Source organism: Hesperophylax consimilis, chromosome 17 (assembly GCF_061612785.1).
Source record: "Hesperophylax consimilis isolate HC1 chromosome 17, BYU_Hcon_1.0, whole genome shotgun sequence".
Classification (NCBI taxonomy): Eukaryota; Metazoa; Arthropoda; class Insecta; order Trichoptera; family Limnephilidae; genus Hesperophylax; species Hesperophylax consimilis.
Genome location: NC_142852.1, coordinates 17,599,462 through 17,619,987, shown reverse-complemented (window position 1 = coordinate 17,619,987; position 20,526 = coordinate 17,599,462). Strand labels below are relative to the sequence as shown.

Sequence of the window (20,526 nt, the reverse complement as noted above, 5' to 3'; positions counted from 1 at the left end):
GTTAGTGCTAAATTTCCCACTAGATGGCGTCGAGACATATTATATTTACATTTTTTGGTGAAATATTTTGGAAATTATCAATTTGCAGAGATATTTTATGCGACTAATTATTGCTTATAATAACTTGTTATACCTTGTAAATAAAAATCAGGACATAACAATCAGGGGCTTGTCGACAATGTTCGGAGGATTTCGTATTTTGAAATAACGCTTTTGTACAACCAGTAAATATAACTAACCAACCATCATTCCTTTTCTCCGCAGGAGTAGGCACACACTTCTTGGCTTATTCACATTCATACATACTGATATATTGTTCTGACTCTTGATATGACTAGACTCTAGTATTTGATTAACTTGATCGTGCCATGTCTTCCTTGGGCGTCCCCGATTTCTTCTGCCATTCACTTACGCTCTACCTTCGTTCATTTGCTTTACATTCCCAAACCATCTAAGCGTCCCTTTCTTAATCTTACTCATTACGCTTACATGAGCCTTGCATTTCTCACACGATCATACATGATTTTACCACACATACGCTTTAGACATCTCATTTCAAAAATGATTATTTTATATTTTTATACATTTTACTTAACTTAATGAGTAATATTGTATTTTTTAATCAATGAAATCGCTACTTGGATTCAAACTCAGGTTCTTTAACTTACCGGGACAACGCCCCTAACCACTCGATTATTACAGTTATTTAATTGTATAAAAAATATATTGGACAAACTTTTTTTAAAGTATTTTGTCACTTCATTTTTTTTTATATTTTTAGAAAAATGTAAAAATAAAAATATAACGAATTATACGAAAAGATGTTTTGTAAACTTTTAGATACAAAAAGAAAGCTTGGGTTTATCTCTTTCTATATCAGTGTATATTATATTGACCGTCAGTGGAATAATTGACAAGCAACATTTTAACCTTTCCCTTACTGTGCTAAAAAAATCCACGCGTTCCGATGCTGTGTAGTCAATACACATCTCAAAATAAGCGATTTAATATCGGAAAAATATAAATATTCATAGTTGATCGCTTATGTTTATTGTATTTTATATCAAAAGTGATAATAATTGTAATTTAATTGCTGAAAACATGAAAAAACCATCGGCAGATGCGAAACAAACGTGCGAGGGGTCCACATCTAACGACGGTCCGCGACCGACTGGCTGCAGGTGCTGGATGGGCGCTGGACGCAAACACACAGCTATGCGGTCGTAGGTATCGATAGTCTAAATACAACTGCGGACGTGTGGATTTCTCATGTTCCCGCATAGCGAACTAAAGCGGGACATCAATAGCGTGTCCTTTCCTCGCACACTCTTCGCGTAGCAGTGTCACACGGTTGATTGTATTGGTGTATTTGTTGCCGATTTTTAAAAAAACACTTGAATTTTATGTGAAATATTATTTTTTAATTCAGTGCATAAATGTATAACAGAGGAATACCTAAAATCTGAACCCAGAATTTATTATATTTATAGAGTTATTAAAGTTATTAGAAGTAATGTGTAGTAAATACACACCACAGATAAGGAAAGGTGCTTACCGTGGTGCAAGCAGGAATAAAAAAATCAAAAATTTTGAAATTATTCGTTATCCAGGAAAATTTGTCATTCTTTCGAAAAAAAAATTATTAGGACGTGTCAATTTAGTTCTAGTAGTTTTAAATAATATTTTGTTCAAATTTAAAAAAAAAATACCGCTCAGTATTTTTGAATACACGATACAAGGGAAACGGGTTTAAAGAATGGATTGAAAGTTTGGCATAGTTTGAGAAGCTCTGACCTAGTTATGATAAATTTGAAATGAGGTTTAACGAACGGGCGCGGCAGTAGACTTTCGGCCCCTTTAAAGAGGCGATGTTGCGAGGTGGGCGTATATTAAAATTATGGTCACAGTTTATTCCACTATTAATATAATATTAACAGTTTTATCATTTGACGACTATAGTGACGGAGCTGTACGATCCTTGGTTCATTTTAAAAATGATTTATTTGATTATTTGACGGGGTTAGTAGTTAAAATCCTCGGCGATGCGATGGCTCAAATTAGCATGTTACGCACTACGCAGGAATACAATCTTAATTCACGCATGCACCGACAGCCAACATTATTTTTAAGAAGATTTTCATATTTGAAAAAAAAAAAATTGTTGATAATTACAGAATAAAACAAAATTAAATACCAGAATAAAAAGATTTTATAAGCAAACTGTGCAAAATGAGCAGCTCGTTTAAAAAAAGTAGAAACGCATTTAAAGTTAGAATTTTCAGTAATTAACTTATATTCATTTCAGAGCAAAAAATATACTCAAATTAAATATTAAAAAATAACAGGTTTTAATTTTTTTTATGTTATTACCGCGCAAGAGTCCCAACTGCTCCCGACGAGTAAGACTATAGCATCCCCAATTGTGGTATGTTGTGAAAGTCAAGTTAGTGGGGAGGAGAAGGAGTTGGGGAAGAGGAAGATAAAAGAGTACCTGGCTTTTCATATTTTGTCACAAAACACGGCTAAATCAATTTCAAGCAACGTTTCAATTCTTAATGGTGGTCTTACACCAGGGCGATACTGAGATTATTTTCCACTCTGGAACGTGCCACATGTTGAAATTTTAGTTCCAGGCTAAATACACGGAGAAAACTCACTGATATTAAATACTAAAATGTTAATTTATTAAAAAATTGTTTAAAATATTCGTTTTCCTGTTAAAAATGCGACTTTAGGGCTATAACGAATGCATTAAAAGAGTTCGTAACAAAGAATCAGTCAAAAGCAAATGTTTTATGCGGACGGCGGAACACGTGTTCGTACAAATAATGATATTGATACTGATATACTTATATTGTAGCATGTCTTCATGTTATCTATTCGGAAAAAAGAACACGTTTTCTCGATGGAACTTGGCATGCTCATTTTTTTAACAGGATCATTTTTCTCCGTGTAGGTGTGTATAAGTAAATGGTGCTTATTTACAAATGATTGTTGCTTTAAAATAAAATTTCAAAAACTTTTCTCTAATTTAAAAGTTATTAAAATGAGTTTGAATCCTTTACGGAGTTTTATTTTTAAATATCAAAAACGATTAACTTTCTGAGACACGCTTTATACTCCTCCTCGACTGGACACTTTAGTAACTTTATACTCCTCCTTGACTGGATACTTAAGTAGATTTATACTCCTTATCGACTGGATACTGTAGTAGCTTTATACTCCTCCTTGACTCGACACTTTAGTAGCTTTATACTCCTCCTCGACTGGACACTTTAGTAGCTTTATACTCCTTCTCTACTGGATATTTTGATAGTTTTATACTTCTCCTCGACTGGACACTTTAGTAACTTTATACTCCTCCTTGACTGGATACTTAAGTAGATTTATACTCCTTCTCGACTGGATACTGTAGTAGCTTTATACTCCTCCTTGACTCGACACTTTAGTAGCTTTATACTCCTCCTCGACTGGACACTTTAGTAGCTTTATACTCCTTCTCTACTGGATAATTTGATAGCTTTATACTCCTTCTCCTCGACTGGATACTTTAGTAGCTTTATATTCCTCGTCGACTAGATATTTTGATAGCTTTATACTCCTTCTCCTCGTGTGGATACTTTAGTAGCTTTATAATCCTTCTCGACTGGACACTTTAGTAGCTTTATACTCCTTATCGACTGGATACTTTAGTAGCTTAATACTTCTCCTCCTTGACTGGTCACTTTAGTAGCTTTATACTCCTCCTTGACTGGACACTTTAGTAGTTTTATACTCCTTATGGACTGGATACTTTAGTAGCTTAATACTCCTCCTCCTCGACTGGACACTTTAGTAGCTTTGTACTCCTTCTCGACTAGACATTTTATTAACTTTGTACTCCTCCTCTGCTGGACACTTTAGTAGCTTTATACTCTTTCTCTACTGGATATTTCGGTAGCTTTATACCTCTCCTCGACTGGATACTTTAGTAGCTTTATACTCCTCCTCGTCCGGTTACTTCAGTAGCTTTATATTCCTTAACTGAAAATTTTAGTAGCTTTATACTCCTCCTTGACTGGATACTTCAGTAGCTTTTTACTCCTCCTCGACTGGACACTTTAGAAGCTTTGTACTCGTTGTCGACTAGACAATTTATTAGTTTTTTACTCCTCCTCAACTGGAGACTTTAGTAGTTTTATACTCCTCCTCGAATTGACACTTTAGTAGTTTTATATTCCTCCTCGACTGGACACTTGCTCTGCGTCAGTTTTTTTACTTCTCCTCAACCGGATACTTTAGAAGTTTTATACTCTTCCTCGGCTAGACACTTTAGTAGCGCGACTTTATTGCCATTTCAAAATACATTTCTATTAGCGATTTTTCACCAAGACGATAGTGACTCCATCTACCACAAGGTGTTTAAATGTAAACAAAACAGACTGCGTGCTTTACACTCATCATAATTATATAGCATGACCGTTGCGAAGTAATATATTTTTATCACACTTACGTAAATAAACAGTAAAATACTTGAAATGCGGTTTAACCTCTGGTGTGCCAGATAAAGTGCCAAGCGGACTACTTGGTCCTTGCAAATTTATATTTCTGTATATCGTACTGTCTTACCAGAAGAAATTTTTATAAAAAAAAATATACAGCTATGAAGTTGTCCCAGGATAGCTATTTATATTTAGATAAATGTTCATTTTCTCTCTAATTTTAGAAAAAACATTACATATTGAAGAATAATAAAAATATATTAATGAGGATTTTTATCCCCGTCAAGGCTGGAGTCCTGGGTTCAATCTTTAGATGCGACCGAACCTTTTTCAAATCGTTAAAAATAAGTTTTAATGATTGAAGACAAGTTTGTTTAGTGAATTATTTTTTGGGTATTGTACCGTGTTACGGTACCTCCGTCTTTCGCCAACATTTTGGACAGCATTACACAAATGTGTCAAAAATCTGCTCTGATGATGATGGCGTAGTAACCCAAAAATAAATCACAGTAATATGAAGCCGTGTAAGCAAACATAAAACAAATTGACTATTGAAAATGAAAAATCATGGCAAATGACACGGAATGTCAGTTGGTTATTTTACATTTACTCCACTCAGCAGGCTATAAGGAAAATCATTTTTATCATAGCCTGTCATCTTTAGCGATGATGTTTTCAGGGTATTTTTGAAAAGGAGTGAACACTGAACATGGGTCTTGAAGAAACCCATGTTCTAGGAGGGAGAAAACGCAGAGGTCGACAAATCGTTCCACGGCCGACCTACTGAACTACGAAAGAGTCGTAGAAGCGACCCGTTTTTTATGTAACAAACGTTAACGGTGTACATACGTCGGGCAAGCGTTTGGCGTATTGCCCACTGGTGTGATCAATGGCACTAGTTCCTCAATTTTCTCGAATCGTAATATCGGTAGAATAAAGGACAGCATTCTAACATGACGCCTGTTCTCCAAGGATTGCAATCCGTTTGTCGAGAGAGGGACCGCGCGTTTCTGCGCGAAGTCTAGGGTATTTTTAGATGTTTTGGGGATCCAGAATAGAGGTGGCTGCCAAATTTAACAGTGGGGCGCACTCGAGATTTATACAGTGTCAGCAGCTGTGTGTTGTGACCATGTACAGATTACCCAGCTTTTGAGAAGCTAACTTGACTCTGACTTCGATGGATAAATAAAATGCATTTTAAATATGCTAGGAGCTCTTTCAAGGCTTATACCACACCGTTAATTCTAGAAGAGTGCGGTGAGTTTCTAGCGCGGTGGATTAGCTAGCATCCCAGGGGTTAGTACAATAGGCCCGCCTTACGCAGCCCAGTGCGATATAACGTTAACTGATGTAAACACAATGTAAGGGCACACCCCAAAGGGAGCTCCCTGGGTTCGTTTAATTAATTTGAGTTTTTATTGCCCGGTTTGAACAGGCCGAGCGGCACATATTTGGATAAGGTTTCGGCGTAGGACCCAGCGGGGTTCATTTTATATGTAGGAAAATCATTTTAGAGAAAAATCTTAGTTCTGCATGAAATGTGGTTCATTGAAATCAAATTTGTTTTGAATTTAAGGGTTATTTTTAAAATTAGTGTTTTTAAAAGAATTTCGTCAATAATGGACAGTTGACAGGTCGGTGGCTGAGTTGACATCGCGTTTAGGTCCCACCCAAGCGTAGTGTGTCCAATTCCTCGGCTGGCTAAGTCCTCCATCACAACATAAGCAACATTTTCAGCTTACTGTGGTGGTAGTAGGAGATTTTCAAATATTGTCAGGTTATTCGTAACCCGGGAATGTTTGTCTTTCTTTTTTAAAAAATTAAAAATAAAAAAAATCATCGATACAATAGGCACCTGTTAAAATATTATATTATTGATACTGAATCCACCACAAAATGAATATCATTTTGAACACGATATTTAAATTTAAAGCATATTTGAGTTCATTGAACAGGAGTTACACAAGACAAATATTTACAGTCAGGAGGCCTCGAAGAAAAAATAAGTTCGCTCAGAACCTATGTCATCTTTGAAGACGCTGTGCGAAGGGTATTTTAAGTGAAAGAAGGAGAACGGCTGGAGAGGTCAGAGTCTCCTCAATCCGGCTTCTCCCGATCCGGCCCGCAACGCAGTAAGTAAGCAGACGCATTCGCCACCACGTCATGGACAAACCTCACCCCATGAACCTAGACACCCCTGCTAAGTCACCAAACGTAGCGCACAACTCGGGGTGACATATAGCAGAGGTATAAGTTATTATCAAATGAATGCTTCCCGAGACGGTGGTACCCATACCCGCCTCTCAAATTAAATTTATGTTGTCTGTGCGTAAAATCTAGTTCAATTAACTCAAATTTGTTTTGAATTTAAGTGTATTTTTTAAAATTAGAATCAGTTGTGTAAAGAAGTAAGACGATAATATACATAAAATTTAAGCGAAAAATGAAACAGAACAAGAGAAAAAATAAAAAGGTGATAGTCTCAACTTTAATCTTAATTGAGGATAAATTAGTAGAATATAATTTTGTTTATTCTTAATTTGAAATATAAAAACGATGATAATGACGTGAAATAAATAGGTCCCAATGACGGCGTGGTTAGAAGCGTTTTCCCAGAAGACAGAGATCCTGGGTTTGATTCTCAATTGAGACCGTTATCTTTTTTTTGTCTTGTTCTTCTTCATGTTTTGTTAAAATTTATTTATATTATCTACGTCTTCAATGTCACATTATTGTTGGTTACCTGCTTCGCAATCTCTTTGTTTTGTTTACACATGTAGGTAATTCTGTTATTTTCTTATAACAAGGAGGAATTCCGTAATTTTTTTTGTTTATTTGGTATTATGTAAAAAATGAAAAAAAGGTCAAAAATTGATTTGCAAAAGATTAATAAAAAATCAAAAGTGTACTTACCGTCTTTTTGAGAAAGGAAACGAACCCATAGCCTTTGGATTTCAAAGTTTGCGGGTCCCGCACCACTCTGCAGTCTCTGTAATAAATAAAAAAATAACAATTAGTAAAAACTTACAATTCGTCAATTATCAAAAAAAATCATTTTATTTTGACCATTTTTACATGCAAGTTTACAAATGTTTCATTTATTACAAATTAATACACATTTTTTTATTATTATTTAATATTGGATCCAGCAATGCTTTGCTATTGCTAATGTCTTACCACCTAGTCCAAAGCTATCCTATTTTTCAAGCTGGAACCAGCCACACACAGTCACGAAATTTCATTGAAATCGGTTGTGCGGTTTCGGAGACTAGCGTGTACGAACGCAGTGACACGTGATTTTTATATATTAAGATATATATAGTTCGAGCAATCTCTATGGTTGTAATTTATTTAAACGCAAATATAAGAATAATAAAAACAGTACCTAACCATTAAAATATTTTATGTAAAACATTTTTATAAAACGTTTTTCGGCTGTAAAATTAATTAACGTTAAGCGTTTAAATGATACATTAGTAACCTCCCAAGGGTTTCCTCTAGAAACATATGAGAGTTTAGTAATACGTTCATCAGAAATAATTCAAATAAACCTCACGAAAATTTGATTTGATAGGGAATTCGATCTTAAATCCGTCCATTATACTTCCCACTTTATTTTAGAGATTTACAAGGGTGAATTCAACCGCAGGTCTTTCCAATACATCTGGATAGCGGGTCACATGTTTTTGTGCATGGCTTCTTTGGTTATTATATTTCATCGGTTAATTAAGTTATATTGTGTAGAGTGTAAACAAGTAAGTGTGTATTTATTTTAAACAAGCAAAAAAATGTTAAAATAAATAATATGAAAAAAAAATAAAAAATAAACAGAGAGACAAGAAGACAAAAATATAACGGAATAAGTCATGAGTGGGAATTATATATATGTGAGGCATGGATTGAGGACAGTTTTTCGAGGGCGCCTATACTTTGGGGACATTTGGAGAGTTTGGGGACAGGCTGAAAGTAACTTTTCCCAAATTAACATTTTTCATTATAAATATATAATTTCGATATTCGATGTATAATTATAGATTATTTTCGTCTACTTTAGGCCTTTTTAATACTAAAAACTAAATTTATGCTTAAAAATTGATTAAGATTATTTCGAGTAAATCATAAATCAAAATATTAAAACAAATAACCTCTTTCATATTTATAAACTACAACATTATTATTGAAGAAAAGGATAATACTAATAAATTTAAACGAAACATGATACAGAACAAGACACAGAAACTTAAAAAGTCACATTCGGGAATTGAAGATATCTTGTCTTACGAGAACAAGGGTATATAAAAAATATGATTCTTGCTTAATAAATAGATCCCAATGGTAGAGTGGTTTGAGACGCCTGTAAGAAAGAGATCTTGGGTTCAATTATAAGTCCCATTTGCTAAAAACTGAATGTCACCCTATCTGTCATTATTATCTACTTTGCTTCTTCTTTTGAATAATGATTAATGATTAGTAATGGTTCAAATATTGTTACAATATTCTGTCAAATTACCCATCTGGTAACACGTCTAATACTTATTTTTTCTTTAATTTTGAAATATTTTGTGTTTGTATGTAGAATTACTTTATGTTTGTGATTTGATTACTCTTGTTTGCTTCACTCAAATGTGAATTGTTAACCTCGATACAGGCTTAGTCCTAGTGAGGTTGATTTTTATGTGAAAAAGGGTGTTTTATGTATAGTGAGATGCAATAAATAAATAAAATTCCTTGTTGTGACCATTATATACATTTTTTTTTCTGTTTCTACATAATTAATTATTTAGTTTTACGAATTCATTTTTGTACATAATTATTATATAATTGACTTTATGTAACATTTATCGTGATCATTTTTTGCGCTACAGCGTCCTCATCTTCGTTGGTCCATGTACCCTGACGATGTTCACTGCAACGTCTACCCTGACGATGTTCACTGCAACGCTGTCCGAAACGTTGGCTAAACACGGAGAAAACTAACTGATATAAAATATTGCTAATTTATTAAAAATTTTGTCAAATTTTTGTATTCCTGTTAAAAACGCGACTAAAGGCCTTTAATAAATGAATTGACAGATTTTCCTAACAAATTATCAGTAAAACATGAATGCTTATGACAATGTCTCAACACGTGTTCATATAAATACAAATATATTCCCATTTCGTCATTATATAATGACAGAATAAGCTCAGCTGCATAAACACTTATTCCGATATACTATGTAACTAATAATAGTTTTAAAATAGAAAATAAAACATTTTTTAACTTATTTCCACTTGTTTATTTTACCAGTAAAAAAATGTTTTATTTTCTATTTTAATACTATATAAATCCACCACGTATAACAGTGTAATAAATAAACTCATAATAATAGTTTGTTAAGAATTGGAATGCTATCACGTTTTTTAACATAATTTTTATAAATCTGCGATACTCATTTTTCTTCGTGGAGGAGATACTGCAACACGACGTAATAACTCAAAAATAAATCACGATAATTTTTTTGCCAATGCCTTACTTGTCTATTTTTACATAAATTATTTGCAAAGCAATTTTAAAAAATGAAAAATATATTCCTCAGGCTTAGTGAATCTTTTCTATTATCTACCTTTCTACTAAAAACATCTGGATTTTTTACCCGAAATAAAAACGCAGGTTGATATATTCCCAGAACAAAATCCACTTAACATCTGAGGATACCTTTAAATTCCTCTGTTCGTAAATATTAATTGAGTTGGCTAAGTAATGACAAAAAAACAGCAAGAAAGAGCAAAAAAGAGCAAAAAAGAGCAACTAAAAGAGACGTAGTAAATAAGAAGAGAGAGAAATAAATTATGGATTTTAATTAAGTAGCCGCTGAAAAAAGACCCTCTAATTAAGAAAAATAAATTTAATGCTTTTGTCTTTCGATGTGTCTTATATTGTTGATTTACGAAAAAAAAGTGCAGAGTTTTAATTGAAATGTAGAAAAAATTCAGACTGGTAAATATTGCCTCTAATGAAACACCACAATTTAGAAAAGAAATGTTGAAAACCAACGAACATTTCCAAGGCATTTTAATGTACTGGGTATATAAAAACATACGAATTATTCATTATAGTATTCATCCTCGTTCGTAACAGGAATGCTCGAATTAAACATCATGAAAGCACGTCGAAAAATGTATATATAGGCAAATATTTTTTTTAACCTCTGGGATTATAGTTAATCTACTTATATTGAAAGGGGTTAACTTATATTCGTCTAACAAGTATACTTATGGGATATCCCATGCAATTTATCATTCTCCTAAAGCGAGGACTATCATAACGCGCCTATCAACAGTGCTACTCAACTGTTAAAAGAAATATAGAAGAAACAAAATAAATTTTAAAAAACATCAAAAATTCTTGAAAACGTTCAAAAAATAGTAAATTGTCGTAACACACTCAAAATTATTGAACATATGTGCTTTTTCATGTAAAATTTAAATTTGCAAGCATTAATGCAAGGTAAAAGTTTTTCATCAGTTGTGTAAAATTAAAAACACGCTTTTGTTAAGTGGGTGTAAGTTAACCTTTTATATTTGATATAACGAGAATATGAATTTAATAAATAAGAATATTTTAAAATCTTAACATGGAAAAAAGGTTACCACAAATATTTTTAATTCCAAACGTCGAAAAATTTTACATAATACCAAAATTAGAAAACAAAGAATTTTCGTTTGAGAAATCCGCAAGAAAAATGTTATTTCAATTTTTATCTCGTTTAAACAACAAAAAATTATAATTATTTTTTTAATTGCTTTGAATTTTCCAGAGAAACATCAAAATAATCTGATATTTTAGACTCATTTTCGAAATTTTCGTTTACAATGGTAAACGAAAATTTTAATGATGTATAAGGACGTCACATTCTTAATAATTTTTTTTAGTCGTGTTAGAATATGAAGAGGTGATCATCATCATCATCATCACTTTTGGCTCTACAACCCCTGGTGGGTCTTGGCCTCCTCAAGAGTCTTCCTCCACTCATCTCGGTCCCGCGCCAGCTCTCTCCAGTTTCGAAGCTCCAAGGCAGACAAATCTTTGAGGACGTTGTCGCTCCATCTTAACCTTGGCCTTCCCAGGCTCCTTTTCCCTATCGGTCTTGAGCTCAGCAGGGACTTTGGTTCTTGATGCTCGGTCATTCTCTCCACATGACCTAGCCACCGAAGTCTTCCCAGTTTTATGAACTTTATGACGTTTAGCTCCTTAAACAGAGTATAGAGCTCATTGTTATAACGTCTGCGCCAAAATCCATTTTCTAGAACCGGTCCGAAGATGCGCCTCAAAATTTTCCTTTCAAAAACATCCAGTGCTCGCTCATTCTTCTTAGTTAGAACCCACGTCTCGGCTGCATACGTAAGCACTGGTCTAATTAGTGTTTTGTACACAAATACCTTGGTGGTTCTGGAAAGCAGTCTAGATTTTATTTGTTTTTGTAGGCGGAAATAACAGCGGTTTGAATTCACGATGCGCTTCTGGATCTCCTCTGTAGTGTTTTTATTATATATTGAAGATTATATATTGAAGAGACAAGTACTTATAACTATAACTGATAACTGAGAACTTATAACTTCTAACTTTTCCTGGCCCATCTCCTTCCCCTCCCCACCTCTTTCAGACTACGTGGAAAGCAGGTTTGAGTATTGCCGCCCTGGAAACCATTAATTAGTAACCAATATCTCTGTCATTCATACGTCAACCCAAGTGGCAAGCTACTCGACACATCGCCTTGCACTGCAGAGGGAGGGATGGATTCATACGACTGTCTTTCCTGGAGACACTGATTCCCATATTTCTATCCACCTCTCACACGTTTTTTCCACCCAAAACGTCTTTTTCATCCTTCACTTAAAAACACCCATCCACAGGGAAATATTACATATGCCTCAGTGAAAATTATTTCTTTCAGGCCCTTTTGAGAGGGAATTGAAAAAGCAAATTCACCAAAAAGATTATTTATATGATTTTAGCTATGTTTAAATGCCTTTCCTGAATGGGCAGGTACTTCGTAACCCCCGTTTTTCTCCTCCCCATATTCTTTCTTTCCAAACTTTTTGCTTCCCACTTATTTGGTCTGCAAGCATCCCCTGAAACAATTGTCTTTCTGACTAAAATGAAAATAATATAGTATAATAATATATTATACCTAGCTCTCTCATTCAAAATTTAGGCGTATTAGATCTATCAAAGAAGTTATATATAAAAATGTAAAAAACAGTCAATATAAATACATGTAGGATTACGAAAGATATTTTATTGAAGTGAAACTTCTTTAGGCGCGTAATGGATTTTCGGGGACGGAGTAAAACCGAGTCAGGATCGACACGAAAATGCGGGTACCCCCACCACCGCTCACCGTTCACTGTCCCTCTCTCACCATATGCGCTTGTTGAGGTGGGGGAGCCGCTCACGAACGTTCTCTCTCTTCTCTTCTTTCCTCTCTCTCAGACACCAGCGAACTGCGCCACGCCAAGCATCAGCTGCTTGGTTAGTATACTGCGTCGTGAGTGTAATACGAGTGAAATACGTAATTGATTGTGGTTCATACGGTTTGGTACAGAATTTCAGTGTTAAAAATGAGTAGTGACGAGATAGAGGTGATGAACACATCATTGTCATTGTAATTTCTTTGTAATTTTTAATTGTAATATTGTTATTTATGTAATATTGTATACTTGTGAATAAATTGAAAATTTTTGGAACTATACATTAATCGAACGTCATTCATCTATAAGAAAATATTAGAAAAAGCAAATCCATGCTTCGTCGTTGAATTATTTAACCTCTAATTTTCAAACTAACCTAAGAGAGAAAATAGAGATGATGAAATGAAAATAGAGAGAGAGGAATACTAGAAGTTTCACTTCTGTCTTGCGTAGGCTTGACACACCCACTTTTTTAAATATTTATATTGAGCGATCAGTAGGATACATTGGTCCAATTAGAAGTTCTACCGAGCCGAACCCTCTGATATGAAAATATCTGGAGTCGGTGAATTATTATCCCATTTGATCTCTGGTGAGTTGTCGTGTTGTTCTTGTATTGTTTTGTATTTATTATGCTTATATAATGTACTTGCATAGTGTGGATTGACTAGATGATCATTTGTGGAAAAGTGTGTGGAAGGATTTAGTTTTTCCTGTGTGGAAGATTTAACCCGGACATTAAGTCGGAAAATTTAATGTCTGTGTGAACCGATGCTATACCCAAGTGTCCTGTAACTGCTCAATTACTGAAATAGGATGATTTACGGATAAAACTGTCAGGTCACATGTAAATAAATTAAATGATGAACTTCAATCACATTTTCGGAACTTCGTTATGCTAAACAGATCTTCTACTACTAGACTCCATAAAAAGTAAAACAGGAGATGACTCACGATATTTCTCCGAAAGGTGTGAAGGCCTCTCTCAGGGTCTGGGTTTCGATCTCTGGACTCAGGTCTCCGACGAATATGTGGTAATGTTCTGGAACAAGGAATTAATTTGGCAATGAGAAATTATAATGTTCTGGAATAAGAAAAGTAAAAAAAAGCTATAACAATATTACATGTTTTTTTTAAATTTTTTACTTTTTTTTAATTTTTTTACATTTAGTAAAATACTAGTGGACAACGCAAATCTTCGCTATTGCTAATGTCTTTCATTTTTCACTACTTTCTTCTTCCACCATTCATTACTGTATACCACAGTGCTACTGTTAAAAAACTACATTACATCGACTTTAATTCGTTTCCATATCTCATTTCGGTGCAGAAATATTGCGTTAAATATTCCTCAGGAGTCCCCGACTTCTAGCATTTAAATCCCTCTCCAAACATTTATGGCACTAATACGAACAAATTTTGAACTTTTCAGCGATATCGGTCGACTACTTTCTAAGATGTAGTTATGTTTTGGACCATTGATAAATTATTACAATCAATTTGAATAAGAGGTATTGTTCCCTGACACGAAAGAATAATAATTATTAATATAATTTGAATGCATCAGGTAAATAAGCATAGAAAAATAATGACAGATTATTGAAATGTTTTGTAATGTTCTGGAATAAGGAAACATGTAGTTCTATTACCGAATATAACACATGATGATCTCCTGAAAAAAGAACAATGCGATGAGAATAAATTATAATATGAAATAATGTTATGTAATATGGCATAATAAGAGCAATTTGAATGTTTCGCAATGTTCCGGAATAAGAGAACAAAGGAATTAACGATTATAACACGTGATGATGTTCTAAAACAAGGAAAACAGAATATAATGGATTTTTTAACGTTGCGAAAACATAAAAATTAGAATGTGAAGTTATGTTCTGGAATAAGAAACGCAAAAGTAAAAGTTTATCACACAATGTTCGCAACGTTCCGGAATAAGAGAACATAGGAATTAACGATTACAACACGTGATGATGTTCTGAAACAAGGAAAAAAGAATATAATGGATTTTTGTAACGTTGCAAAAAAATAACAATTAGAATGTGAAGTTATGTTCTGAAATAAGAAACGCAAAATTTAAAGTTTATCACACATGATGATGTTCTAAAACAAGAAAAGAACACGGTAATATGATATTATTTTTTTAATTATGGCAAAATCATAACAATTTGTGTAATATTAACAACAAAAAAGTGATTTTTTTAAACGTGAATACTGCACAAGAGTCCCAACTGCTCCTAGTAGAAACGTTGCTTGAAATTGCTATAACCGTGTTTGATGACCAGTTCTGAATAGCCATGTACTTTTTCACCTTAATCCCCTCAATCTCCTTCCTCTCCCTACTATCTTCAGACTAAAAAATATACTCCAAAAGGAGATGCCATAGTGTTACTTACACCAGGCTGTAGGGAGCAGTTAGGACTCACAAAAACCCATCACAAAATACCCCAAAAAGAATTCTTCACATAAAAAAATAACGGCCAATAAAGATGTTAATAATACAGGGTTTTCCAATAAGAGGTGTTATTTTGAATAGCCCGCTATTTTGGTAGATGTTACTTTTGAAGCTGTCATTTTTTGACATTTGACAAGTAGAAACTACATTATTAATAAAAATGGAACGATACACACTTCAACGACGCATTGAAATTATTAAAATACACTTGAGTGAATCAAATGCAAATCATCTTGAGTGATTAGACCCATTTCCACCTCGGTGGCTTCGTCAACAAGCAAAACTGTAGCATCTGGGGCTCGGAAAACCAGAGAGTTATGCACCTGTTTGGTGCGGTTTATGGTCCGGCGGAGTCATTGGACCTTATTTTTTCGAAAATGAGGCTGGAGCAACAGTTACGGTGAATGGATTGCTATCGAGAGATGATTAATGATTTTTTATGGCCGGAATTGGATGGCATTGATCTGGACAACGTTTTCTTTCAACAAGACGGCGCTACGTGCCACACAAGCAACGAAACAATTGATCTTTTACGATTGAATATCAAAATAACACCTCTTATTGGAAAACCCTGTATATTATATTTCATGTTAAATAATACCAACGTTTACATACATTCAATGCCTTCAAAACCGAATCATTTCGTCAAACAAACGTCTTATCACCCTTTCAATACCTATATAATGTTCAACGCATCCCCAGAGTTCAGAAATGCCCCGTCATCAAGTCAGGGACGCTTTGTCGAAATGCTCAACACGATTAACTAGGGGCGGCGCGACACAAAAAGGTATTTCATATTTACACTGAAGAGATTAACCGGTAGAACCGTTGCCCGAAGAATGATCATTTTTTTCCTTACTTCTGCTAAAACAGTCGCAACCCATTTCAAATTTAAACATGAATAAGTAAGACTTTTGAATAAGTATACTAAGGTACTGTCAGAGTTAGCGTTGAAACGCTTTTATTATCGCAGAATAATTAAATTTATCTCGTGGCCCAAGGGTTGTGGCGCCAAGTGGCGTATATATACAGATCCATGATCAAAAATTTTATAAAAATCCCTACATAAGTATGTACTCCAACTAGATGCTGATTAACAAATTTATCATTTATTATTATTATTTATTATTTTGTATCTTTTTCACAATGTCATTTAATGTAATGAAATATTTTATGTATCAAAAAATATGTAAACATTAATTCACGTATCAAATACGTCTGTCTCGACACAGGTTTATCCTAGTGAGACAGACTTCGAAAAAAAAAACCTGTAAAAAAACTTTATATTGATAATAAAAAATAAAAAAAAATAAAAATAAAAAAAATATTCTTAAAATAGACCCCTGTCGGTTGTTTGTTAGTTCGCCTAAGTGCGTTTCATCGAGTCGAAAGGAGGTCAAATAATAGCCTTAAAATTCACTCTGCAGGACCAAAGAATTAGTCATAACTCCGCAATTGAAAGGGTTGCATGAGTTTTTGATGCGTCGTCGTGCTGATTTTGAGGTGCTTTAACAATTAAGATCAGCAGAAAACATAATTTTTGCCTGGTGATGAACGACATACGCTTTCACGTCAAAATTAACTACTATAAATGTTTACTCTCCACCCCAATTTCTTGAAAAATCCATGAAAGAACGCTTGCGCTACTTGCTACCGATATAGATACGGTTTTACACTAGCCCTATGTATAAATAGTTTTTTTAATCAAATATTTTCAATCAATGGAAATATAACGTAATAAAATATGTTGTGGGCAAAAAAAAACAAAATGTTTGTTGAAATACATTTTCAGATTTGTTATGCTTTTCGGATGATCATAATGTCTTTTTCAAACGCTGAAATGCACCGAGAATTGGTGTTCAACGGTAATAGTAGAAATTAAATCAAAATGGTTCTGTTCGATGATTTGAAGTCCATTGAATTTGATGGGACGCTAGTTTGAAAAGAACTCGAGTCTAATTGTTGGTTATACGTCAATTTACCGTTTTACAAACTGGTTTTGCTTAAACTGCTCAACTGTGCGGGTATAGGTACCGCCGTCGCGAGTACCCTTTATTGTATAACCTTACACAGCTGCTATAGCTCACCCAAAGTAGTTCGCCACTTTTGATAACTTAGCAGGAAAGCCCGGGTTTATGGAATGAGGGTTTCACCAGATCTTAGTGGCGGATGCGCTTGTTCACCAACTGCTTCGCAGACCAGATTGCGAAAAGCCAGTTGATGGAGATCCTTTGACCACTAATAGATGAACTCTCTCAACCCATCGCCTTGCAACACAGTGAGAGGGGTGGATTTATACGTCGAAAAAGTTTCGCTTCTTCCTTTCTTTAAAAAGATCCTGCACAAAGCCTTCTTAAAATGATGCAGGCCCTAAAAGAACTTATTTTCTTCAGAGCCTTTTGTGTGGGAGTTAATGAAGAAAAAACCTTCTTCTGTCGTTCCTTTATTACAAAGGATTGTAACCCACACTTCAATAGTCAAGGACTTTTGTATTTAATTCGTGTTTAACGTTGAGACGACTTATGTTCATGATTCTATTTCCCCCCGAACAATTTCACGAACATCATAAAAAGTGAAATTTGGCAGGGGTAAATAGAATGATATAAGTTAGTAGTCTAAACGTCATTAAATATCCTTTTTATTAAATTTTAAAAAATTACACTGACGTACCAGTCATAACACCTGATATTTGAGATTACTCCAAGGCACGTGATCTTTAGTTGTTTCTATTGCCCATGACTATGAGTAACTTCTGGTTTTAGTTTGCAATTTGACTGTCTGTAGGCTCTATTTAAGCGATTGTTATCCAATTGTGGAAGCCTAGCTAGAAACAATCTATTCAGTGGCATTTAGCATTGGGGGTGACTTGCATATTATAAGTTTCTGGGGGTTGTGTTGTGATTCGAGCTATTTTTGGCACAAGGGATGATGGTTATGTTTAGGGGATGATTATGTGTAATTTTAGGTCATTTGACTGCTTAGTAAACGAGTGGAACAAAGATATGAGTTCCTACTACGGCAACGCGTGTTCATTTCTCTGCTGGCTAAGTTTTCCATCATTACAGAAGCAACATTTTACCACTTAATTGATGCCAGTAGGAGATATTTTCAGGTTATTTGTAGTTCAAGAACGTTTGCCTTTTAGATCCGTAACAAAACGTTACACAAAAAATCCTTAAAGGGAGCATTATCACTTACAAAATGAATTGCAGCTAAAATATTTTATTAGTGGCTTACAACTAATATTCATAACAACTAGTGACTTAAAGCTACAACTATAATACTGCAACTATTTAAGTAGATACCGAGACCTATAACTATGACTTATAACAAGAGACTTACAATTAACTAACTAACTAACCATCACGCCGTTTCCCGAAAGAGTTAGGCAAAGTGGACAGACCGTCAAACAACACTGTGGCACGTACTCCTTGCCCCATTCACATTCATACATCGTATAATACATACTGTTCCATTATTCTGACTCTTGACATGGCCGACTCAAGTATCTGATTCACTTGATCGTGCCGTGCCTTCCTCAAGCCTTCTCAACTTTTTCTATCATCCACATTAGCGTCACATATTCTCCTTACTATATATGTTAAAACCTGTTAATATTAATGGTACGATATCCTACGAGAAGCTGCAACGATTTTTGACTTTCAAAGTCAAATTTATCGGGAACTTAAAACAATATTTATAACAATGGTTTTAAAATGTTCAATGAACTCTCTTTAAATGTGAATAATACTTAAGTTTTTACATTTTTCTAGGATCAAAAGTCGAAATTTTATTAGTTAGATATCAGAATACCATTCTAGTTTTAAAATAAATTTTAGATTACAACTAAATAAAATAAAGGTATGATTTGAGATTTTCACGGCCAAAAGTATTATAGTGATTCGTTTTTGGGGTATCATGCCGCGTTGCGCTCCTTTTTCTTCAGCCAACGTTTCGGAGAGCATTGAAGTGTCCATCATCAGTGTATTACATTACACATTTGCCCTGATGATAGACACTGCAATGTCATCCGAAACGTTGGCTAAAGAAGGAGGTAGCGCAACACGGCATTATACCCCAAAAACAAATCACTTTAAAATAAAATATACTAAATTTAATAAGACCAAACTAGACAATCTAAGCGTCCGATTCTTAACCTTGTTTACTACGCCACGCAGTATTTGAACGAACCAGAAAATATTTTTAAAATTTCAAAATATTTCATCTTCAAATTTAGCTTTTTTGTCTTTTGAAAGAATTTATTAAACGGTTTTCTGTAGAATGATACGAATTAATTTAAAAGATGAAAAAACAATTTTGGTACAAATAATCTTAAATTTTCGTTTTTTCTGAAGGCTTTAATTTTTCTAGGCTTAACTTCATGACTCGGTAAATTGCTCATAAAAGGAGGACTAATACTAAAGAATGGGGAATGTGAGTAATAGGGATGCAAAAGAGATGGAAAAGAGGAAGCTTGGAAAATGCCTGAATATTCAGATTTTGTTTAAATTCTGAATTATTGTTAGCTTTCAACACAGCCATGGTGGAAGTATCCAGTATCCATTATCAAATTGAGAGAAAATTTACGATCTCTGTGTCAACAACCGACGGCAGAAATCTTTTTTTAATTACCCCAAAGAGACTCTGAGCAAAAAAGTTTCCCCTAAGAGATTATATCATTCTTGGGGATGCTGAGCAGAGTAGAGTACATGAGTCTTGAAGAGAGTATTGTTTGCTAAATATATTCCACATTGAAAAAAAAACTAAGATTAGGTTTGGTTAGGTTTTTGATGTGTGTTCCTTCCGTTTACATAATATTGTTTTCTTTTAAAATGTTGACAATTTTGTAGATAATGGTTAATCAAAAATAATCATCAAATATACATAAATAACCATCACGCCGATTCCCCGCAGGGTTAGGCAGATAGAACAGACCGCCAAACAACTCGGTCACACCACACACTTCTTGCCTCATTCACATTCATACATCGTCGCACATACTCTTCTATTATTCTGACTCTTGACATGGCCTGACTCAAGTATCTGATTCACTTGATCGTGCCATGTCTTCCTTGGGCGTCCCCGACTTCTGCTATCATTCACATTTGCATCGTATATTCT

General features: G+C 34.2%; 1 protein-coding gene across 2 annotated transcripts in view; it reads right to left on the bottom strand.

Moving 5' to 3' along the window:
- Window positions 1-20,526, bottom strand: part of LOC149416118 (cytotoxic granule associated RNA binding protein TIA1) — a 147,939-nt gene that overhangs the window by 59,389 nt on the left and 68,024 nt on the right. For both annotated transcript variants that reach the window (XM_089642057.1, XM_089642058.1), the window contains 2 exons: window positions 13,890-13,977; window positions 7,395-7,470 (listed from right to left, as the gene is read on the bottom strand). In XM_089642057.1, the coding sequence (XP_089498183.1) occupies window positions 7,395-7,470; window positions 13,890-13,977 (164 nt within the window). The remainder of the gene's footprint in view (window positions 1-7,394; window positions 7,471-13,889; window positions 13,978-20,526) is intronic.